Source organism: Heterocephalus glaber, unplaced genomic scaffold (genome assembly GCF_053883595.1).
Source record: "Heterocephalus glaber isolate CG9 unplaced genomic scaffold, H.glaber_assembly_v1.0 deba00001497, whole genome shotgun sequence".
Classification (NCBI taxonomy): Eukaryota; Metazoa; Chordata; class Mammalia; order Rodentia; family Bathyergidae; genus Heterocephalus; species Heterocephalus glaber.
In genome coordinates, this window is record NW_028258320.1 from 51,560,967 (window position 1) to 51,585,471 (window position 24,505).

Here is a 24,505-nt window from a genome sequence, read left to right on the forward strand (position 1 = left end):
GAAAGTTATCCTGGAGAGTTTTAAGAGTTTAAATTCAATTTCCTCAACAGTGATAGACTATTCAAACGATCTTTTTGTTTCAGTGGTGTGTTGTGGTATTTTGTATGTTTGAAGAATCAGCCTATTTCATCCAACCCATAAGCATGTTTGTGGTGCTCCCTTATTTTTCTTTCCAATGTCTGCAATATCTAGAGATGTCCACTCTGTCATACTGGTCATTTGTGTCTTCCATCTTTTCTCCCCACCAAATTCCATTTTGATTTGTTTATATACTATAATTATTTCTGAGTGGATGTCTCTGTGTAGTGAGCAGTTTTTCTAGTGGTTGCTCTAATGATATGAACATAACTATTTCACAAACACATAATTTATGACAGTTGACAGATGTCAACACTTCAGCAGTTTACATACCACCCTCTGTATCCTGTTATCATCTCTGACTTACAGCATGTCTGTTTTAAATATTTCCTCTATGTACATTTATAATCACATCAAACTGTTATAAATTTTACTTTGACTATAAAACATAATTCAGAGTGAGGTGTGGTTGGGTATACTTGTAATCCAGTACTTGGGAGGCTGAGGCAGGTGGATTGAGAGTTTGAGGCCGGCCTGGGCTGAACTAGTGAAACTCTGTCTCAAAAGCAAAGCAAAGCAAAGCAAAAAACCCCAAACCAAACTAAACCAAACCAAAACGATATGATAAATGGATAAATTCCTAGATACAAAAACAAAACACACAAAACCCCCAAATCAAACTAAAACCCAAACAACTAAAAAACCTGCATAGGGGCTGGGATTTAGCTCAGTGGTTCTGCTGCCTACCTCACAAGTGCAAGGTCTCAAGTTTGAGCCCCGGTACCAAAAACAAAAACAAAAAAACCCCAAACCAAACCAAACCAAACCAAAACAAAAAACCCCCTACATAATTCAGACCACTCAAGAGAAGGCCTTTTACAACAGGAAGAGTTAACAGTTGTAAACATATATGCACCAAATGTCTGTGCATCCAACCTCATAAAATAAACACTGATGGCTGGGCATGATGGCACATGCCTATAATCCCAGCACTCGGAAAGTTGAGGCAGGATTGCTGTGAGTTCGAGGCTGGCCTGGGCTACATGGTGAGTTCAAGGCCAGCCTGAATTACAGAGCTAATGGACATGAAAAATCAAATAAATACCAATACAGTTATAATGGGGCACCTCAATACTCCACTTTCACAAATGGAAAGATCAACTAGATAAAAAAAATCAACAAAGAAATATCAGAGTTGAATCAAACCTTTGAAGAAATACACTTAATAAATATTTACAAAGTGTTCCATCCAATATCAACAGAATACACATTCTTCTCAGCAGTACATGAGACTTTCTCCAAAATAGACCACATATTAGTTCTTAAGCATGTTTAAGTAAATCCAAAAATATCAAAATTATCCCATGTATATTATCATATCTTAGTGTAATGAAACTAGAACTCAATGGCAAAAGATACTACAGAGGGCCAGGGAACTGCCTGCCTCGCAAGTGCAAGGTCCCGAGTTCGATCCCTGGTACCAAAAAAAAAAAAAAAAAAAAAAGATACTACAGAAACTATGCAAACACATGGAAATTAAATAATATCCTCTTGAATAAGCAATGGGTCACAGATGAAATTAAAGAAGAAATTAAGACAGTTTCTACAACCAAATGATAATGCCTGAAGTACGACATACAGGAACCTATGGGACACAATAAAAGCAGTTGTAAGAGGGAAGTTTATAGAAGTGAATTCTCACATTAGAAAAAGAGTGAGCTCAAATAACCTAATGATGCATCTCAAGGTCCTAGAGGAAAAAGTACAATCCAAGCCCAAAGCGAATATGAGGAAGGAAGTTACAAAGATCACAGAAGAAATTAATGAAATTGAGACTAAAAAAACCCCAAAGAATAATGAATCGAAGAGCTAGTTCTTTGAAAGATTAAATAAAAGAGAAACTCTTAGCCAATCTTACCAAAATAAGGAAAGAAAAGACCCAAATCTGTGCAATTAGAAATGAAAAGGCAAAATCACAACAGATTCTGCCAAAATACAGAAGATTATTGGTAGCTACATTGAGAACTTGCAGTCTAATAAAATAAAATGGAAAATTTAGAAGAAATGGATAAGTTCCTAGATACAAAAGCTACCAAAGCTGAACCAAGAAGATAGAAAACTCCTGAATAACCCAGTATCATTCAGTGAAATTGCAGAAGTAATAATAATAATAAAAAAAACTACCAAGTAAGAAAAGCCCAGGTCCTGACTGATTCACTGCTGAAGAATTTTAGAGAAGATCTAATACCAATATTCCTCAAACTCTTTAATGAAATTGTTAGGAAAGCAATACTCCCGAAATCATTCCTGGAAGCAAGCATTACCCTAGTTCCCAAACCAGAAAAGGACTCAACCAAAAAAGAGAACTATAGGCCATTCTCTAATGAACATAGATGCTGTCTTAGTTACCTTTCTTATCACTGAGACACAATACCCAACACCCATAAGTTAAAGGAAGAAAGGTTTATTGCAGCTCACAGTTTATAGAGGTTTCAGTCCATACTCAACTGGCTTCAAGGCAGGGTGCATGGCAGAGGGCCATCACAGAGGAGAAACAGTTCATGCCATAGCAGGCATGAGGCAACAAAAGCAGCAAGCAGCAAAGCAGAGAGCCACCCTTTCCCTTTTATACTATTCAGGCTACAAGCCTTTTGGGTGGTGGCACCCATACCCGTGGTGAGTCTTCCCATTACCCACACCCAGGACCGTGATAAACCAATTAGTTTTTATTTTTATTTTCATTGTTTTGGTTGGGGGGGGGGATTGAACTCAGGTCCTTGCTCTTGTGAGGCAGGCGCCAGAACCACTGAGCTAAATCCTAGCCGATAAACCAATTAGTGCACTAATCTAGTACCACACACCCTTAATCCCAGTATAATACCCTTAATCCACATTCACACACCCTAGATGCAGCCACCTTTGACAAGCTCCCCCATATGACCACAGGAGGCTTTGGGGAGGCATCTAGATTCAAGTCATAACAGATGCAAAGATCCTCAATAAGATATAGCAAACAGAATGCAGCAAATCATCAAAAAGATTTTACCTCATGACCAAGGAGGGCACATTTCAGGGATGCAGGGGTGGCTCAAGACATGCAAATCAATAAATATAGCACACCACATAAACAGAAGCAAGGACAAAAATCACATAATCACTTCACTAGAGGCAGAAAAAGCATCTGATAAAACCCAACATCCATTCATGATAAAAACCCTGAAAAAAATAGGAATAGAAGGTCTTTATCTTAATCTAATAAAAGCCATCTATGTCAAACCAACTGCCAACATCACACTGAACAGAAAGAAGCTGAAAGCTTTCCCTCTAAAAATCAGGAACGAGACAAGGATGTCCACTACCATCACTGCTGTTCAATATAGTTCTCAAATCATCTGGATAGGAAAGGAAGAAGTTGAGTTATCATTATTTGCAGATGACATGATCCTCTACATAGAAGACCCCAAAACTCCACCAAAGGACTCATAGAATTAAAAACCAAATTTAGTCATGTAGCAGGATACAAAGTCAACACTCAAAAATCAAGTGTTCCTGTACACCAATAACACACTCACCGAGAAAGAAATTAGAGAAACAACAATAGTATCAAGAAAAATGAAATACTTAGAAATTAACCCAATCAAGGAAGTGAATGACCTTTTCATGAAAACCATGGTATGGTGAAAAAGATCAAAAAGGATATGAGAAAATGGAAAGATATCCCCTGTTCCTGAATGGACAGAACCAATATAGTCAAAATGGCCATACTTTCAAAACTGTTATACAGATGAACACAATCCAATCAAAATACTAATACCATTCCTTACAGAACTACAGAAGCAATCCTAAAATTCATATGGAACTAAAAGAGACCTAGAAGAGCAAAAGCAATTCTAGACAACAAGGGCAAGAGGGCATCATGATCTCAAATTTCACATTATACTACAAAGCTGCAGTGATAAAAATAGTATGGTACTGGGGAGTACCCCCTCCCCCCAAACAGACTTGTGGATCAATGGAACAGAATAGAGGATAATGCCGAAATAACTCCAGGCAAACTATGCTACCCTATCTATTGCTGGAAGAAAGATAGCCTCTTTAACAAATGGTATTGGGAAAACTGGCTACCAAATGCTGAATATTGAAACTAGGTCCATATCTTTCACCATGCACTAAACTAAAGCCAAATGGATCAAAGATCTAAACATTAGAATAGAAACACTTAATCTGCCAGATGACAAAATAGGTAAAATACTTCAAGACATAGGTGTAGGCAAAGACTCTGAACAGAACCCTGATTGTACAAGAAATAGTACCAAGAATCAACAAATGGGATTGCATCAAATTAAAAAGCTTACTCTTTTTTTGTTTCGTTTTTTTGAAACAGGTCTCGCTGTGTAGTTCAGGCTGGTCTTGAACTCATTATGTAGCCCAGGCTGGCCTTGAACTCACAGTGATCCTCTTGTCCCAGCCTCCTGACTGCTGGGATTACAGGTGTGCGCCACCATGCCCAGCCTTAAAAAGCTTCTGCACAGTAAAGCAAACCACTAACAGAGTGAAGAGACAACCTACAAAAAGTAAAAACTAGCTATTCCTCAAAGGATTAATATCTAGAGTATATAAATCACTCAAAAAATTACCTCCCCCCAAATTTAAGACCCAGTCAAAACATGGGTATCTGAAAATGAATAGATACTTCTCAGATGAAGATGTACAAATGGTCAATAAATACACAAAAAACTGTTCAACATTGCTGTCCATTTGAGAAATGTAAATGAAAGCTACACTGAGATTCCATTGCACTCCAGAAAGAATGGCTATCATCCAGAAATTAACCAATAACAATGCTGGCAAGGTTGTGGGGGAAAAAGGAACCTTTCTTCATTGTTGGCGGGAGTGTAAACTAGTACAACCACATGGAAATCAGTATACTAAAATAGAAATTCCAGATATTACTCTTCTAGGTATCTTCCCAAAAGTTAAACACATCATACCACAGTGATGTATGTATACCCGTTTTTACAGCTGCACAATTCATAATAGCTAAATATTGGAAGTAGCCTATATGTCCATCAACAGATGAATGGATAAAGAAATTGTGGTATTTATGCACAATGGATTACTACTCTGCCATAAAAAAGGATAAACTTGAGTCATTTGTAGGAAAATGGATGCACCTTCCCTCCCTCCCTTGCTTCCCATCTTCCTTCCTTTCTCTTCCCCTCTCTCTCTCTTTCTCTCTCTCTCTCTCTCTGTCTGTCTCTTTCAAATGGGGTCTCACTTTGTAGTGCAGGCTGGCCTCAAACTCACTATGTAGCCCAGGCTGGCCTCAAACTCAATGGCCATCCTCCTGCCTCAGCCTCCTGAGTGCTGAGATCACAGGTGTGTGCCACCACACCTGGTGATAACTAACTTTATAAGGACTTATAAGGTAAATAAATGAATCTGATATTAGCAAAAATGGGAGTTAGAGGGGAAGCAGAGAAAAAGAATTGAAATGTGTTATGTACATGTACCAATTCCCTACAATGAATGTAATCATGTACTAATAAAAATTTTAAAAAGAGAAGGCCTTTTAAATTTATACATATTTTTGCTTCCTAATATTTTGATATTCCTTCTTTTATCATTTTCTTTCTCTTTAAAGAACTCTACTACCCACTCTTTTAGGGTAATCTGGCAACAAATTCTTAATTTTTCTTCATCTGAGAATCTTGACATTCTCTTCATTTCTGAAAGATATTTTTGCACTTCTAAGATTGCTGATAAGAAATGTGCCATTTGAATTGCTTCCCCCCCATATATATGCTAGTATTTCTTTCTCTTTTCTTTTTTGTCTTTAGTATGCAGAGGTTTAGCTATGATGTGTCATGGTGTGGATTTCTTTAGGTTTATCCTCTTTGGGGGTCTTCTTGGCTTCTTAATCTGTGGGTTTATTCACTTGGCCAAAATTGGCCATCCATTATTTCTTCAAGTACTTTTCTTGCCCTGCCCTCCTTCTCCTTTCCTTCCGGGATTCTGATGACATAAATATTAAATCCTCTGTCATAGTCCCGTAAGCTCCTCAGGCTCTGATCATTTTCGTTTGTTTTTGGTTTCCTTTTTCTCTCTTGTCCAAATTGTGTAATTTTTATGGTTCTTTCACTTCACCGGTTCTTTCCTCTGTCTTCTCTAATCTGATGTTAAGCCCAACCATAGAAGTTTTCCCCCCAGTGCTGGGGATTGGACTCAGGGCCTTGTGCATGCTAGGGAAGCTCTCTTCCACTGAGGTACAACCCAGTGGGACTATGATTTTTTAAAAAATCCAGTTCTAAAATTTCTTTTAAAAAGTATTTTCATATTTCTTTTATACTTTTTTTTTTTTAAACAGTACGCTCTGGTTTTTCTTTTTTACCTTCTATTTCTTTTTTTTGTTGTTTTCTTGGTACCAGGGATCAAACTGAGGACCTTGTGTTTGCCAGGCAGGTGGCGGCACCACTGAGCTAAATCCCTGGCCCTTACCTTCTATTTCTTTGCTGAGACATTCTATTTTTTCATTTGTTTCAAGCATGCTTATAATTGCTCACTGAGGCATTTTTCTGATATGTTGCTTTAAAATCTTTTCCAGTTATATCTAAATTTCTGTCTTCTCAGAGTTGGCACTGCCTTTCCTCATGCTGTTTGAGATCTTCCTGGCTATTGGTATGGTAGATGTCAGGTGCTTGGACACTAACATGTTGAAAAATTTTGTCCCATCCAGTCCTCTGGCACCACCTGGCTGGGAGGGGCCTTGCTACCCATAGCTCTCTGTGTGAAGCTGAGTCCAAATCCCGCTCTCAGTCTTCTGCTGGCCGGGCTGGGCCACAGCATTCTGTGGAGTTTGGATGGTGCAGGCAGCTGATGTCTATAGGCACTGGCTTTTTCTTGGTCCTCTGGCTAGACAGACAAACCTTTGTGGGGCTTCCTTTATCTCTACCCACCCAAATTTCCTAGGTCTCAATGCATGAGGCAGAAGAAATCGCAGGGCTCCTGTGCCCTACTCTGTGCTCCTCCATGGAGACCTCACGCTGCCTCTCCTTTCCCCTGTGGTGAATCAAAGCTGCTTAGAGGAGATGGGACAGGTATCCTCCAGCTCCTAGAGTAGAAGTTCCTCTTAGTTCTGAATGTAACTTATTTCACTATGATTAAAGTTTATAAAATCCATTATGTTTTAGTGACGGCTATATTTGATAAGTGCCTTGTGCTCGCTTTGGCAGCACATATATTAAAATTGGAATGATAAGTGCCTTGCAAGTGTTTCTGAAATTTAGACCTCAGCCCTCCTAAATCAGGAGGGAAGCTCCAGAATACATGACTCATCCTGCCCAGGGAAACTTCACCAGGACCACACCTGCCACTGTTGGAGGAGGCACTGCTCATGGCCATCTTCCAGGCAGAGCTTAGGCTCTGGACATAGGTGCTGATTTGGGGACCCATCACTCCCCTGGCCCAATAGACAGAAGAGGACATGGGTACCACTGAGGCTGGGGCACAGAGACTCAAAGAAAAGAGGGTTGGTTACCTTTTCTGTCACCAGCTTTTCCTCTGCCACCTCGGGAGCCAGAAAGAATGAATTGCAGGAGCCTAGGAGAGAAAACTGTCTTAGTTTCTTTCAGCTGTGGCCAGCTGATGCTAGAACTCAGTCCCTAGGGTGACTCCAGGTACATACCGTTGTCAGGGGGCGGCCCGAAGAACACAGTTCCATCCTTAGCCACCAGGACGTTGTCCAGGCACAGGCAGGCTACAACAGAGTGTGAGTCAGGAACTAGCTTGGCCTGCACACCTTGCACAGGGCAGGGCTCCCTCTAGCATCACCCAGGGGACACCAGAGCATGGGTCCTGTGCTGGCCTTGCATCCTCCCTTCAGAGGCCTGGCAGAGTGTCCAAGAGTGGCCAGGTATGGGCTCTTTACCCCACCAGGCATAGCTGCCCTGGAGACCAACATCACCTAGCAATATTAACCCTGTCACACTGAGAATGAAAAGGAGGAGAAGAAAGTGTCCACACTATGAGCCAGGGACAGGGCAGGGCAGTGTCCACTGTGGGTGAGAGGTGTGTGGTCAACACTGTAACTGTCCCTGGGGAAAGGTGAGTCTGGGGGAGCCCGGGAACCCCACTGTCCCTCCTCAGGTCTCAAATCCCATTCTGACTCAGGCCCCAGGGGTGGCTTAGAAGCAGCTCCTCACTGGAGCCAGATGGCAATGTTTCTCTGATTCTCTGGCCAGGCTTGTTAGAGCTGTCTTTGTTACTACTATGGCAGTGTGAAACCATAAGTGAGCCACCCATTTGTCCTACTGTCTGGCACATGAAGCTCAGGGGGACCACAAACCAGTGCAACATCTAATATTCCTGCCCCCAGCTCCCAAACCAATGTTGACATCCCTGGGAACAATGTTACCTCCACTGAGAATGTGTGGGCTGGAGCTATCCCAGTCCTCTTTATAGCAGGGGTCATCCGATTTAGGCCCATAGATAACGGGTATGCCCATTGCATTCCCTGTACTGACATCAGAGGAGCTTTCAATGGGCAGGCTGGGCCTCTGCTCCTTGCTCACAGCATAGACAGTGCCTCCTACCCCATTCCTGGCTCATAGTGTGGACACTGCCCCTCTCATAGTGTGGACACTACCCCTCTTTCCTGCCTCACAGTGTGAATGATGACCTCTGCTCCAGGTCACAGTGTGGACACTGCCCCCACCACCCAGCATTACTCTGCTGGCCCTGGCCCAACTCAGATGGGCAGGTGATACCCATCACCTGGGTGCTCTGTATGCTTCTGCAGTGCACTGAGGCAGGTGAGGCACAGGGCCCAGAGCTCGTACTCCCTGAAGGGCCGGCCCAGCTTGGATAGGAGGTCCTGCAGGGAGAGGCACTGTGGGAGAGAGAGAAGTGTCATGTGAGAACGCCACTACCCTGCCTGACACCCGGGAAGGACTTCGATGGAGGGTGATAGGTATGAACCCTTTTAGTCACTGCCCCAGCATTCCAGCTAGAAGAGACATGAAAGTATACAAGTCAAAGCAAGTGTGGATAAGGGTGTGGGGAAACTGGAGCCCTTGCATACTGTTGGTTGGAATATAAAAGGGTGCATCTGCCATAGAAAATGGCAGTTCCTCAAGAAACAAAACAGGGAATTATCCTATGATCTAGCAATTTCACTTCTGAGAACATACTAAAAAAACCTGACAGTAAGGACTGGGAAAATATTTTTCCACCCATGTTAAAGGCAGCATCATTTATATGGAGCAACCTATGCATGTGTGGATGGATAGATAAATAAAGAATGTGGTCTATCCATACAAGGAAATATTTCTCAGCCTTAAAAAAGATGGAAATACTGACACATGACTTAATACGGTTGAAAATTGAGGGCATCATGCTGAGTGAAATAAGATAGCGACAAAAGGACAAATACTGTGTGATTTCACATATGAAGCACCCTGGAATTGTCACATCCATAGAGACAGACAGTGGGTCTGGGGAGAAGGGAGGAGTCAGTGTTTGGCGGGCACAGAGTTTCAGTCTGGGAAAGTGAAAGAGTTCTGGAGATGGACGGTGGTGACTGGTGAAGGCTGCATGACAATGTTAATATCCTTAATTTACTGAACTGTTCATGTAAAGATGGTGAATTTTATGCTATGTGTGTTTTAAAACACATACATGCACACGAACAACACACACTGAAGCTGAAGTAGAAAGAACTCATGGAGCCTGGAAGATAGTTCCTCCACTCTAAGACCATGTGGAGAGCTGAGAATAAAGCCATCATCTAGGGTCTTAGAAGACCCAGGTTCCATACTTTAGTGGAAAGTTCCAGAGATCAGTGCCTTCACCCAAGACCTCCATCCAAAGCCCTCTGTGAACTGGTGGGGATGAAACGTGCAGCAGCTTCAGTTCTGAGGCTCCTCCTACTCACTGACTTGTCTGTGCCTTGAGTGGCCAGTGGCCTGTGTTCTCGGGTCAGAGCCCTGGGCCTTGAGTCTGGGATAGGAAATCCCCAGCACTGGGTCTGCCCTGTAGGAGACTGAGGTCTAGGGGCCCCTGATCCCAGTGTCTGGGTCAGGAAAGCCTCATAGCTAATGTAAAAGCTGCCTTCACTGTCAACGTTGCCCTGTGCAGACCCAGAGATCTCAGCTCTGCCCCTAAGCAGTGCCCACCCTCCAACAGTTTCCCCAGCCACCTCTGCCTTGGTTTCCCTTCTGGAATGTGGGTGTTGTGAAGCAGCTGTGCACAGGAAGGCGTGCTAATCTATGGAGGTGGTAGGAAAGCCTGGGGTGGCAGCTGAGACATGTGTGTGTGCCCAGCCCCAAACAGAGCAGACCGTCAGTGCCATGGTCCTAAGATGGGCCTCTGAGTAACCACATTTCCCACATGAGTTCTCAAGTGCTCCTCAGGACATGGAAGACTGTTACAGTTTATATGTAGATGTCCCCCAAGAGCCTCATGCAATCACACGTGGGGCTTTTGGAAGCAATTATGGGAGCTTATAGCTCACTTGCTGTTAGGTGGGGTCTAGTTGAAAGAGGGGGGTCACTCAGAGAGTGGCCTGGGGGGGGGGTTATCTTCCTCCCAGCTTATCCCCTTTCTCTCTGTTTCCCTAGTCTCCATGAGCAGTTTCTCCTCTTCAACAGGCCCTTCCACCATGTCATTCTGCCTTGGAGCCAGCTGACTGGATTGAAATTTCTATCAAATGTGAGCCAAAATAAGCCTTTCCTCCCTTAAGTTTTGGATGTTGAATATTGTGTCTCAGCGATGAGAAAGTGACTAAGACAATATAAATTGCACAGTCACCTGCCCCTAGTCCTTTGGGTCACAAGGGCCATCCCTCTTGTCCTTAGGCTCAGACACTGCCTGGTGGATAGACCTGTGTTTTGACCACAGCCCCAGCTGTCCTTGCCCCGAGGAACAATTTGGGGGCAACTTGCTAAAGAGCCAAGTGGGGAACACGCTTGGTGCTGTGGTTTAGGTGTGGTCTGAGTGTCCCCCAGGGTACATGTGTTGGAATTTCACCCCACTGTGAGGTATTGAAGGGGGAACCAAATCTAACCACAGTGTATGGAGGTGAGGCCTGTGGAGGTGATTAGGATTAGATAAGGTCACGGGGAAGGAGACCTCAGTCCCCTGCAAGGCATGCCCAGTGCTGGGGATCTTCATACTGGTGGCTTCATAAGAAGAGGAAGAGAGACCAGAGGAGACACATGCTCCTTGTCTCTTGCCATGTGATGCCATTTGCCACCTTGGGACTCTGGCAGCAAGAAGCCATCACTAGGTGTAGCCCTCACCCTTAAACCTCCACAATTGTGGGCTAAAGAAGCTTCTTTTTTGTTTATGAAGTATTTTGCCTCAGATATTTTGTTAGACTAATGCAAAAATAGACAAATACAGAAAATCACTTGTGTACTTGGCTCATTCCCACTTGACAGGGCTCAGCCCAGGGATCCTTGGCTGTAGGCCACTTGATCACCTACAGCAAGGCTAGGAGCAACACAAACCTCCAAGACAGCCGAGCCCTTTGTCCCTCATAAAGGATAGTGCTGGGCTGGGGAGACCACATCCTGCTGAGGGGGATCTGTGCTGGCAGCTGCACAAATTCTAGGATTGACGAGGCCTCTGATCAGGCACAGATGCTACCTAACCTTCACACACCAAGAATGACAGGTGAGCAATCTCACCCCACAGTGTTGGTTTCTAACATCTCTTCTGTTCTGTAATTATTATTGTGATTTATTATTATTATTATTGTTTTGTGTAGTACTGGGAATTGAACCCTGAGCCTTTGAATCTTAAGCACCATTTCTATTATTTGAGGCAGGATCTGCCTAAGTCACTAAGTTGCCCAGGCTAGGCTCGAATTTATAATCCTCCTGCCTCAGCCTCTCAGAGTGCTGGGACTATAGGCATAGGACACCATGCCTGGTTTGGTTTCTAAGTTAGAAGAATCAGGACAGCAGGACAAAGAAGATCCTGAAGTTAGAATTGGGGAAACAGGGCCCCTGGAGTAACCCCACCAGAAGATGATGCCCCAGTTCAGGAAGAAAATTAAGCCTCAGATTGGCGAGGCTCAGGGGTACGTGGGGCTGAAGGGAGTGGTTGCTTTCTAGGTTGTCCAGAGATGAATCTTCCCCTTCAGAAGGCTGTGGGGAGAAGCTCTGGACTTGGGATCTCACCTGGGGTGACAGGTGGCCTCACAAGCTGTATTCAAAAACAAGGGAGCTTGCTGGGTATGGTGGCACACACCTCTAATCCCAGCACTGAGGTTGAGGCAGGAGGATCGAAAATTCAAGTTCTGTCTAGGTAACTTAGTGAGACCCTGTCTCAAAAAAAAAAAAAAGACTGGGAATGTAGCTCAGTCGTAGAGTACCCCTGGGTTTGATCCCTAGTATCAAACAAAAACAAAAACAAAACAAAACAGGGCAGCTCAATGAAAACTTTGAAATTATTAGGCAATAGTGCAGACTGTTGTGCTACCCTTGTGTGGACTGAACCCCGAGGTCCTGGAGAAGCAGAGCTGCAGTGCCCAGCTGTACCCTGACTCCCCAACCCCTGCCTTGCCCACCCACCTGCTCTGATGCAGTGCTTCCTGGTTTCCCTCTTTCCGGAATCCCCTCGGTGTCTCCAGGAGTCCCAGCTTCATGGCCTGCATCTTGAAGGTCTACAGGGTGGGGCGAGTGTCTGTTCTCTGCAGGCTCCTGGTCAGGGGGTGAAGTGTCTGGCTTTCCTGAGGCCCCTGGCCCCCTGTCTGTGTTATGGCTGGTTCCCAGTGCCTCTTCCAGCTGGAGTCTGGGTGCCTGCTCAGGCCACAGCCTGCTTTTAGACTGTGCCCTGAAGCATGAAAGGCCATTTTTCCCCTCTAGAAGGAACTTCGTGGGGTCCGGGGGGAAGAAGTCAGATATAGTTAGCTGGTTTTTTGCACTGGTCAGTGACAGGCAGAGGGCATTGGCCTCAGGGCCCTCAGGCAGCAGCCTGGGGAATGTCTGCACCTTTCTCAGGCGGCTCCTCTTGACGTCTCTGTCTGGCTCACCAAGGAGGGATGTGGTATCCAGGACAAGACTGGCCAGCCCCTCCTGGCTTGGGCTCTCACCGTTTTTCATGGGGGCCAATAGCAGTGGCTTGGTGGGTGGTGGCCTGGGGCCCCAGCTGGCCTCCCGCTCTGGGTCCCTGGGGGCATGAGGCTGGGGCTGGCCCTCGGGAGTGGATAGGGCCTCTGGGTCAGCGCTGAGGTCTCCAGGGAGTCTCTTGGGCCCCACACTTCTTGGAGCAGGTCTCCCCTTCCAGGTGTTCTCGCTGACGTCTGGGTACAAGGTAGGACATGGTTACCATGCAAGATACTGGACCAGGGACCCACACCCCAGGTGGCTCCCACAACCACCTCTGATCCTGGCCCATCCGTCTCTACAAGATCTCTGAGCACATGTCTAACAGATGGGGACTCCTGTCCCGCACTGCAAACCCCACTGTTCCCTCAGTGCAGGCCCAGAGATGTCCTGTCTGCTTCCCGTCACATCACCCAGCCAATTAGACGTTCCAAGCAGAGAGGCTCCTGTGCTTCCCTCACCCCATCATGCAAAGCTTCCCATGGGGTTAGCCCTTGCTGGTCCAATTATCTCTTCCCAAAGGAGCTCATTTTCTACTATGATTACACAAGTGATTCCCCCAAAGGAAGAAAGTGAATCTGGCCACAAACGTGGGATGTGCACTCTTGTATACCTGCCTTGATGGGAGCAGTTCTAGACACTAGTCTCTTTTGGCAACTCTGCTACCTAGGAGTGTTGTCCGAGCAATGCTGATTTTTGCCCTTGGCAAGGAAGATGCCTTGGCCCCTGCAAAGTTCTGGATGGCTGTGGAGCCCCACACATCCCTTACCTGAGGCCCTGCAGGCTCCTGAAATGACTTGAGACTCATGTGAGTCATGAAACCCCAGACTACAGCAAAGCTTTGCAGGTGGAGGAGAGGGTGACCTACCAGATCTGGGTGGTGTGGGCAGGCAAAACAAAACAGTGAAATGCCATGTCCCTCTGCCAGAAAGCAGAGATGAGCTAAGACAGATGAGCGACACTAGCCTGAACCGCTACTGAACTTGATTTTGACCCTCACTTTTCATTGCATGGCACCAAAAGGCTTGCTTGTGGTCACTGAATGAGTGTGGGTGTGTGAGTGTGGAAATGCCAGAATGTGCACAGTGTACACGTGTGTGGTATGTATGACAGTGTAGGTAGTATGCATGAGAGTGTGAATGTGTAGACAAGTGTATATGCTTGTATAGGAGTGTGTAGTATAAACAGACACTTGTGAGTTTGTGTGTGTGGACAGTGGGAACACAATGTGAATACGTGTATATGGGGTATATATGTGCCTTATATGAATGTGTGTGATTGTGAATGTGGTGGGTATTTATAGGATGTGTATGTCAGTATGAATATGTGTGAGTGTACATATATCTGTGTTGATGTGTGTGCATGCTTGTTAGTGGGTGTATGTACATGTGGATGTATTTTGCACATGCATATGTGTACTGACTGTATTCTATAGACACTGTATATCTATATGTACATACATGTGTGTGCATGTGCATATGCAGAAGTGTGTATATGTGCAAGAATGTACACATGTGTGTCACACATGTGCTTACCCTGAAATGCTCCAAAGGACTCGATGGACAGCACCCTCCTCCCGATGGCTGAGAGACTCCGGCACAGGCGGCATGAGGACATAGGCTGCATCTTCTCCTCACATAGTGCTATGATGCTCTAGGGACATGCATGTGCCTTTCAGGCATCCAAACTCACCAGGAAGAGGCCCACCCTCCTGAGACCCACCTCCCTGCACACAGCTAAGTGGTGGTGCCCAACAGTCCCCAGGGCCACCCTACCTGCCTACCAAGTGTACCTTCTGGCATAAAAGACAAGAAGTCCTGGAATTACAGAAAAGTTTTGCCGATGATAACTATAAGTCAAAACTTTTCATTGCAAAAATGTACAATAAAAATCAAGCCCTGGTGTAAAAAGGATGCAGTGCTACCAAATTCTGGTGAGGTTGCTGGGGCCCATGTGGCATGTGTGTGTGTGTGTGTGTGTGTGTATGTGTGACATGCATAGAGCTTGTGGGGGGGGTCAGGTGAGGTCTGGGCTTATAGTTTACCTTCAGATCTGGCCGGTCTCTGGGATCCTCTGCCTGCATCTGGCCCAGCAGTGTCTCCAGGTCCGGACTTAGCTTGGGTTCCAGCTCAGGCTCTGCCACATACTCGAGGGCGGCCTTCAGCGTGGCCCCCAGAGAGTAGATGTGAGCCTGCAGCACCAAGGAGGCAGGAAGGAACCATTAATCCTCCACTGCCTGCAACCGTCTGGAGCTTGTGAATTGGCTCAGGCCTCACGTGCAATTGTGCTAGGCACTGGCCCCACTGCAGGCATCATCTCCGTGTGAAACAGTAGCACCAGTACATGAGGCACTCAGGTCTGGGTCTTCACTGGCCCCAGAGCTCCACCAGCCCCTCCCACACTTCCCACCACCTCAGCCCCACCTCAGCCCCACCTGGTACAGATGCTGAGCTCCTCCTCAGGGCTGCAGTTCCTTTCAGAAAGAGATGGAATTGTGTGCGTGTGTGTGTGTGTGTGTGTGTGTGTGTGTGTGTGTGTGTGTGAGATCCAGGGTCTTACACATGTTAGGCAAGGTTCGAGCAGGATGGCTTTTCGTTTTGTTGGAAAGTTGGGTTTTCCCTAACTGAGCACAAGAGTGAGTTTTGTGGGTGGTCCAGCCAGGATGCCAGCCTCATCAAAGGCCTTGGCCTAGATCCTAGTAAATCGATAGCAGCTGATGTCTCCAGTGGCTGGGCACCGCCGTGCCTCTCTTGTTTCATAAAACAAAAATGGCTGATACTCTGGTTTTTCTTCAGACCATATAAATTTTTTGCCTTTTACAAAAATGGCTCATATTGGGGCCAGGGATTTAGCTCAGTAGTTCTGCCGTCTGCCTTGCAAGTGCAAGGTCCCAAGTTCTATCCCCGGTACCAAAAAAAAAAAAGGCTCATATTTTGTAACTGCAGTGATTTTTTAATATTAATTTCTAAAGGACCAACTTTTTTTAGGGGTGGGTACTGGGAATCAAACTCAGGACCTTGCGCTTGCGAGGCAGGTGGTGGAACCACTGAGCTAAATCCTTGGCCCTTGGATGAACTTTTTTACAAAATAAAATCTCTATTATAGAGACAGGGTCTGTCTTTTTTGTTTGTTTTTATTTTTTACAAATAACTACATATTTACAGGTCAAAATGCAATGTCTTGATGCAAGTTTGCTATGTAGAATTATTTGCTTTTGGCTTGTTTTCCTGTTTTAAAAATTCTACCTATTGTATTGACTCCTGGAATTCCTGTGGGTTTTTTGGCTATTATAAATGGACTGTTTAAGTTTCATTTCTAACTGGTAATTACTGACACAAAAGAAAGCACTTATTTGGGGATGTATCTTGTGTTCAACTGGCCTCAGATGTCTTCTCTACTCTTAGGTTCCAGGTCCACAGAACATTGACAGATGTAATTCTTCCTTCTCCTCCTCACTCTGTTCAGGGTCCTACCTTAGCCTCCTGAATCTTTCCATTCTTCTCACACTCATATGGGCAGACCCTGGGTCACTCCTACTTCTCACAGATGAACACTGACCCACCCCAACTTCCCCTCACATGCTGTGAGGACACAGCCAAGCCACAGAATGTCTGTGGGCCCTATGGTAGTCCTCGGTGGTGTCAATTTAAAATGACAGAGACAGCAATGGGTACAGCATCTTTGACGGGCAGCAGGAAATGGGGAGAGGAGGAGCCCACAGCCTGCTCTCGGCCACCCACTCTATACTGGCACTCTTCTCACTCACAACCCCTCCATGTCTTGCAAGGTCCTCTGTCCTCACCTGGTGACCCACCCAGCCTTCAGTTCCAGCCTAGACTCACTTGCTCACAGTGGCTTCCGGGCCCCTTGATGGAAATAAAGACACTTGTCATTTCCTTGCAGCCCTACTCTCAGGCCCAGTACTTTTGCCTAGCCCATTGGTCTCCCATCAAAGATGGCCCCCTGTGTGGACTGTGGCCTCCGTGCAGCAGGACCCCATCTGGCCTATGGCTCTGATCCTTGTCGAGTGCACACCTGTGTACTGCTGACATGTGAACAAGTGAACAACATGTGTCAGCCCTGAGCTGTCCTAATTGGTCCCTCATGAGCCCACATGTGCTCATGGCAATGAGGGCAAGATAGGGTCCTGTGTGGGCTGGAGGCTGGCCCATTTTTAACTTTTGGGATCTAGGCAGCCTCTGGAGTCTCCTGAGCAAGGAGTGAGGTGTACAGACATGATTCTGGGAAGACTTGCTGTAACATGTCCTGGAGATGTGGGGAGTGGAGGAGTCAGTCTCAGTAGCAGGAAGAGAGATGGCCCAAGGGCGGGGGGTGAGGGAGGCCCTGTGGTACCTGGAATACCTGGGCCAGCACAAAGGAGGTTCTGGACTGCATGAAAATGCATTGTCCATCAGTGCAGTGGGGTTTGGTGTAATGGTCAGGAGGAGGGGCTCTTGAGTCAGCAAGGGTTGAGCTCAGCCTGAATGCAACTGACAACCACCTTAACAGAGACCCAGGAGGCCAGACCAGGGCATCATGTGTCCACCACAGAGGGTGATCCTGCCAGACTTTCCCGGGCACACAATAGCACTAGGAAGGTGAGCGGGGTGTTGGTGCCCTGAGTCCAGGTAGGAATATGCACCTGAGCTGTGTGACAGGACTCTCCTAGACATGGAGGCTCACTTGAGCCAGTATTCTGGGGGTCAACACATGCAATAGTTAAATTGCTCAGGGGTCCTGGCAGCCCCAGCGAAGGTCCCCAGAGTAAAGCTAAGATCAGAAACCCTAGGCACCATGGACTGGCAGGGGATGTGTGGCCCCATGTAGAAGTGAGAACATGCCTTGGCACACCCAGAAGGCCTTTCCACAAGAGTAAGGTACAACAGACCCTTTTGGTCTGCTGTTAGGCAGGAAAATCACCTGTTGCCCTGGGAACTGAGGCAACTCGGAGAACAGAAAGCCACATTGTTGGATTATTCTGAGACATGAAGATAGGATCTCTTCCCCTATCACATACCCATCAGCCTCCTACATCCATCCCTGCTGTTGACACCACTGCATCCTGTATCTGGACCACTTGTCGTTGCACAGGCCTCCCAAGAAAGTCTCTCCCCATGGAATTTAGGTGCCTAGAGTTCAGTGGCTCCTTCTGGGCTGGGCTCCTCTGCAAATGAAGGAACACAGTGCCCTCTACAGGAAGAACAGCATCCACCCACCAGGAGAGCCCTTAACTTTCAATGCACTTACCTTGTCGGTTAGTAGGTAAATGGGCAATAAAATGAAATAAAATGCTATAGAAGATACAAACAACCCAATAAGTTGTTGGAGTCATACAGAGAAACCTGAATCCCTATCGAGAACACAAATTTCAAAACAAAGAAAACCTTAACAAACTGCAAACAACAGGTGCACAGACAGCATTTTTCACTCACAGTTTGACAGAGTCAGAAGTTACAAAAACAAAGACAAACAGGCCGGGGATTTAGCTCAGTGGTTTCGCCGCCTGCTACACAAGCGCAAGGATCTGAGTTCGATCCTCAGAACCAAAAAAAGAAAAGAAAAGAAAAGAAAAAAAGACAAACAAAAAGTCATAGCGTGTTCAGAAACAAGAACAATTATTGGGAATGAATGCTCACGTGACCACACTCGCATGATAGACTTTACACAAAGACTGGGCAGAAGGAGCCAGCTAGGGTCAGCTTTGTTCGAGTCTAACCACAGAAAGCACAAAAACAGGATAAGCCCTGATCTCTGTTCTGTGTTGTCTGGATGTTGCCCTTGGGGGTGCTGGGTGCTGGTCACATTCTGACTCCAGCTGGATGCTGCTTATGGGGCATGCTTGTGATATGTGAATATCTCACTAAAAAGTAACAAAACCAGCCAGACATGGGAGCATGTGCCTGTAATCCCAGCACTGAGGAAGGCCAAGGCAGGAGGACCACAAGTTCAAGTTCCACCTGGGCAATTTAGCAACACTGTTTCAAAAAAAGGGAATTGGGGATGTGGCTCAGTGGTAGTTGCTCATGGGTTTCCCAATATCCACCCCCCAACACACACAAAGTAAGAAAATGCCAACCCATTACAGGGCTAAGGAAGAAATCTCAGGGGCAATAAAAAAAAATATTTAGAACCAAACACTATGTGGCAAAGTTCACAAGGTGTAGCAAAACTCATGTGTTGAGGGAAATTCATAGCCTACAGTATTGACAATGTTATTAGAAAGGAAGAGAATCTAAAAATTAATGATCTGAATCTGTAACTCAAGTTAGAAAAGGAAACAACCCTATACTCAAAGAAAGTACAGAAATAATAAGAAACAAGAATCAATGGGAAAGAATATACAGACATGCCAGGAGACACCACATGATGCATAGAGGGGTCTCTGAAAAAGATGGAACAAAATAACCCCTGGTAAGACTGATAAGTGAAAGGAAAGAAAGTGCAAATTAATGGTCAGTGCAAGGAAAGGGGGCAACCTACAGAAACTATGGCAGGGGAAAGGATAGCCTTTGCAGCCAGCCCTTTTAATGTACCTGTTTTTATCTGCTGTAGTTTGCCAAAAAGCTGACTCAATATGAAGTAGAAAACAGGTTAGTCTTGTAACCAGTAAAATTTGAAAGTCATTAGAAATCTTTTTGCAAAGCAAACAGATGGCATCATCAGTGAGTTTTGCCAGACTTTCAAGGCATAGATCATCCCATTCTTACACAAAAAGAACAAAAAGAGAGAGGGTGCTCAGACAAGATTGGGATAATCCTCATGTCAATGCCAGTCAGAAACAGCAGGAGAATGGAAAATTACTAACCACTCATGAAAAATATGGGAAAATCCACACCAAGCAACCTTAGGTCAAATTTAGCAGTTAATAGGAAAGATAAGACACTTGGTCAACCTAGGATTTTCTAAGTATAAAAGGGTGATTTAATACCAGAAAATAAATATATAAACATTAAAATCTTAATGAAGATAAAATTATATGATCATTTGAAGAGATGCAGAAAGAACATTTCATAAAGATGAAATACACATACATGAATAACTTTGGTGAATTCAGCATAGAAGGGAACTTGTGGCCAAGTAAAATGCCATCCTGGCTGGTGAAAGGTGAAAACACACTGTTAGAATGGGGATGAGGAGGGGACCAGTGCCCTGGACAGGATGGATATACTGCAGTTCCATCCTGAGGCTCAGTGCTGCTCCTGGCACAAGAGAAGCCTGAGGGATCACCACTGTTGGTTTTTTTGGTCAATGATTGAGTTAGTTAAAGAGAAAAATCAAAAGAATCTATAAGTTATTAGAAATAACAAGACTTTACAAGATGGTTGGATATAAAATTAAGATATTAACATAAATTGCATTTCTGTAAACTAGCAACAAACAAGCAGAAAACTAATAAAAAAGATCATTGATTTTAGAATGGAATAAATAATAGATAAATAATAAATTCCCCAGAATAAATCTAATAAAAGATATCCCCCCAAATGGAAACAAAGTCTTTGTAAATAGGGAGGGATGGAGGGGTTGAAGGGAGGGTAGGGGAATGGGGAAAAAATAAGAACCAAGATAGATTATGTAAAGGTGCAAATTTCCAAAGATGAATTTCATTATACTGTATACCTAAAATGTACCAATAAAATTAATAAAAAAGATATCCCAGACATGGTAAAAAATTTAAAGTGGGACTAAGAGGAACACAATAAGTGAGGAAGTATCAAGTATTTATACAGAAGAAGTTCATATGTTATAAAGATGTGAATTCTCCCCAAATTGATCTATAAATTGGTGCCGTTCCAGACAAGATGCTAACAGAGCTTTGCATGGAATGTAATGAATTGATTCTAAAACATATATGGAATAAAGGGTTGAGAATAGTCAGGTCACTTGTGCAAGTGGCAGACCTTGCCAGGAATGAGTGATTAAAAGAACACTGTTGTAGAACTCGGCTGGATGAGGGACCAAGGGATAGAGCAGGATGGAGATCTAGAAGCTTCTCATTTCTGTTCAGCCTGTGAATACAGGAGAGGTAGCATGTGCTGGGGCTAGCCAATAAGCAGAGCCAGGAAAGATGGCCATCAACACAGAGAAGGATGAAAGTGATCCTTATTTTACACTAGATAAAAAAATGGGTGTCATATGTTAACTGATTTAGTCATTTCATAATGTGTACATATATCTGAATATCACACTGTACTCTGTAAATGGATAAATTTTGTTTGGCAGTTACACTTTAATAAATCTAGGAAAAATCAGCTTCAGGTGAATTAAGTATAAAGAATAGAACTTTGAAATTCTTGGTGGCAAGTATCAGTGAGTATCTGTTAGACCTTGAGCTGGGGAAGTCTGTTAATAGACTATACTTCAATAGGGTACAATAACAATCTACACTAACAAAAGAAGCATTAATTGATATGACCACATTAAAACTGAGAAATTCTTTTTCATTAGAGGGTATCTGGAGGCAGCTTTCCCTAAATTGTGGTTGAAGGGCTCAGAACCATTTTCGTAACAATACTGAGATGTCATTTGCCTTTTTGCACTTTCCTTCTCTCCTGAGCCGACAGTGAGGTTTCAGAGGCCATATGATGTGATAGTGCAACAGCCTGAATGAAATTATATTCAGTGTCCAGGGCCACTTCTCCCACACACAGAGCTGTTCTCAAGCTGCCACCAAGGACAAAGGTGGGAGCCTCAAGGACAGCCCCCACTAGGGATAGTCCAGCACCCTCAGAGGCCACACACTGCAGCAACCAAGGTTAGCAGGTAACCGCAAAGGTACAGGAGAAGAGGGAGGGGATTGGTGAATTGCTTTCCCCTGCTCTTACCTCAAAGGTGTTCCCAGTCAGGTCAAACTCTGGAGGGACAAAGGCACCCTCAGGGTCATCTTGGGGAAGAAAAAAGAAGGTGTTTTGATCGCATCTACGAAGCATCAGTGAAGACAGCAAAGTACCAACTACAGCTCAGCTCCTCGGATCTTATAGGAAGGGCTAGGAAGGACGACCCAGTTCCTCAAAGTCAAGTCCTTTCCTTCTAACCCCTTCCTTTGGACCAGGCATCCCAGAGGATGGTTTTAAGCATCTCAAGAGTCAGCAGTTAAAAAGAGAAATGGTGCCTTAATTGTAAATGTGGGAAATTGATTTCAAAGGGAAGGAGAAAAATATATTGTCTGGCATCTCAAAGAAGGAGAACTGAAGGATTTAGTTCTCAAATGGTATTGAAAATCATGTCTGTCAGTTCAGGGTCTCCAGAGAGGGAAGTGGCTAGCCCACTGGGGCCAGGTAAGTTTCACCTGTGGTTCACTGAAGGCAAGTAGGGGAGCCAAGGAGCCAAGATCTCCCTTAGGGTTAGAGTTAGGGTTAGAGTTAGTGCCTGCACCAGCCAAGCCCCTTCCTGGTCCTCTGAGGGCATGTGTGGCAGCCTTGGAGAATGTGAGACACCTGGCTAGCCCAGCTCAATGTCTGGGCTGCCTCTTTTCCTCCATTATACTTCGGGTTGAGGGTACCATCAGGCTCCAAGGAAACCTGGGCCCTGGCAGGTGCCCTGTGTCCACTCAGTTGCCTGACAGGTGCCTTCCACCCTAGCTGCACCACCCGTTGGGCCTCACCACTGAGCTGTTCCATGAAGCACACATTTCCGCTGGTGTTGAAGGCCAGAGTATCAGGTGTGATGCACAGGGTCTGGAAGATGGCAGAGTGGGCAACGCTCCGCATGGACAGGCTGCACTCCAGGCACACTGCCCAGGCCTCCTGCTCGCTGAGGCCACTGTCCCGCAGGGAGAGGATGTCAGCCAGGGTCACGTTCTCCTGCCAAAATACACCTCATTGTAAGCCCACTGAGGGGCCTCCCTTCGGCAGAGCCCTGCACCCCGCACCGAGACTGAATCTCTGGGTGAGCAATCTTATGGGTCAGGAAAAGAGTTTTTAGGCAGGTCTTTTAAAACCCGTCATCCTGCTGCTCCCTGGATGTCAGAGCCACGGAGCATTTGGTGAAACAACAGTGTGCTGCCCAGAGCAGGTGTCTGTTCATGTAGCCTGGGGATAAGAGGCCATCCTCCCTGGAAGTTGGCTGGAGCCTGAGAACTTGTGCCTAGCTACCCACCAGCTCAGGGATACCCCTGACCCCACAGGTTCACAGCTCAGCCAGGATGCTGAGGCTGTGAACATATAAGTCATAGGCACCTGTGGAGACAGAGTCAATGCCTATAGAACATGTATCTGTGCACAGGAATCCTTCAATTGGCTAATGTGGCATAAGCCTAAGACATAATCACATGCCACCTAATTACACGTGAATCACATGGTTGTGAAGCTGCCCAGGCACTAACTACAGGCAGCTCACATGGAGTGCAGTCAATGGTGGTTCCTTCTGAGCCTGACTGCTCACCACAAACACCCAGATGGGCTCTGTGACTCTGTGAGAGCTTAGCTGTGAGCATGAAGGCCAATATCAACACCCACAGTGCACCCACGTAACAGAGGCATACCCGCACACATGTGCATATGTGCCTATACAACACATGCAATTCAGATATATATGGACCCATTTGCCATGTTCCTATTTGCACACGTGCACACAGAGAAACATACACACCCTCTATACATGTACGCTCTCAGTGACATGTCAACATATACTCTTTCACATGTGCACATATGTATGTACTAAGACTCTCACCCACAGGCACACACACATTCCCAATGTGCCTGCACATTTTCACATCCTCACACATGTACACACAGTCACACAACAAGAGCAACAACCATTCTTTTCTGTTTTGTTTTTTTGAGACAGGGTCTCACTATGTAGTTCAGGCTAGCCTTGGATTTACTATGCAATCCTCAGACTCACAGCAATCTTCTTGCCTCAGCCTCCCAAGTGCTGGGATTACAGGCATGCACCACCCCATCTGGCAACAACCATTCTTATATACACAAGCACACATCACAAGCACACAGATCCTTTCACTTATTTCTGCATGTACAACCGTAAACATATGCCCATACCCTGTCACACACATTCATATGATACTACATGAACCACACTCACACACAATATTACCACACTCTCTCACACATGTGCATGCACTCATACACACATACTTCTACAATGCACTCTCCTACATTCACACCTAGCACACACCCTCATGTGCACAGATGTAACTGTTACACACATCCACACTCACAAGCACAAACACAGTTGCTAGCATGTGTACATATGGACTCAGACTCACACACACATCAGACTCCCTGAAGCCCTCCCTTGATCTACTGTTCCTGCACTCCCTTACTGTGCTTGTGCACTGCTTCTCTTACAGGAGGGGGTGG

General features: G+C 45.3%; 1 protein-coding gene across 4 annotated transcripts in view; it reads right to left on the reverse strand.

The window, feature by feature from the left end:
• The window catches only part of Kndc1 (kinase non-catalytic C-lobe domain containing 1), a 60,877-nt gene that overhangs the window by 30,832 nt on the left and 5,540 nt on the right, over nucleotides 1–24,505 (reverse strand). For all 4 annotated transcript variants that reach the window (XM_021253212.2, XM_004838695.4, XM_021253214.2 and 1 more), the window contains exons 2-9: nucleotides 22,789–22,987; nucleotides 22,010–22,068; nucleotides 15,232–15,378; nucleotides 14,723–14,840; nucleotides 12,654–13,384; nucleotides 8,851–8,965; nucleotides 7,763–7,834; nucleotides 7,616–7,677 (exon numbers count right to left, since the gene is read on the reverse strand). In XM_021253212.2, the coding sequence (XP_021108871.1) occupies nucleotides 7,616–7,677; nucleotides 7,763–7,834; nucleotides 8,851–8,965; nucleotides 12,654–13,384; nucleotides 14,723–14,840; nucleotides 15,232–15,378; nucleotides 22,010–22,068; nucleotides 22,789–22,987 (1,503 nt within the window). The remainder of the gene's footprint in view (nucleotides 1–7,615; nucleotides 7,678–7,762; nucleotides 7,835–8,850; nucleotides 8,966–12,653; nucleotides 13,385–14,722; nucleotides 14,841–15,231; nucleotides 15,379–22,009; nucleotides 22,069–22,788; nucleotides 22,988–24,505) is intronic.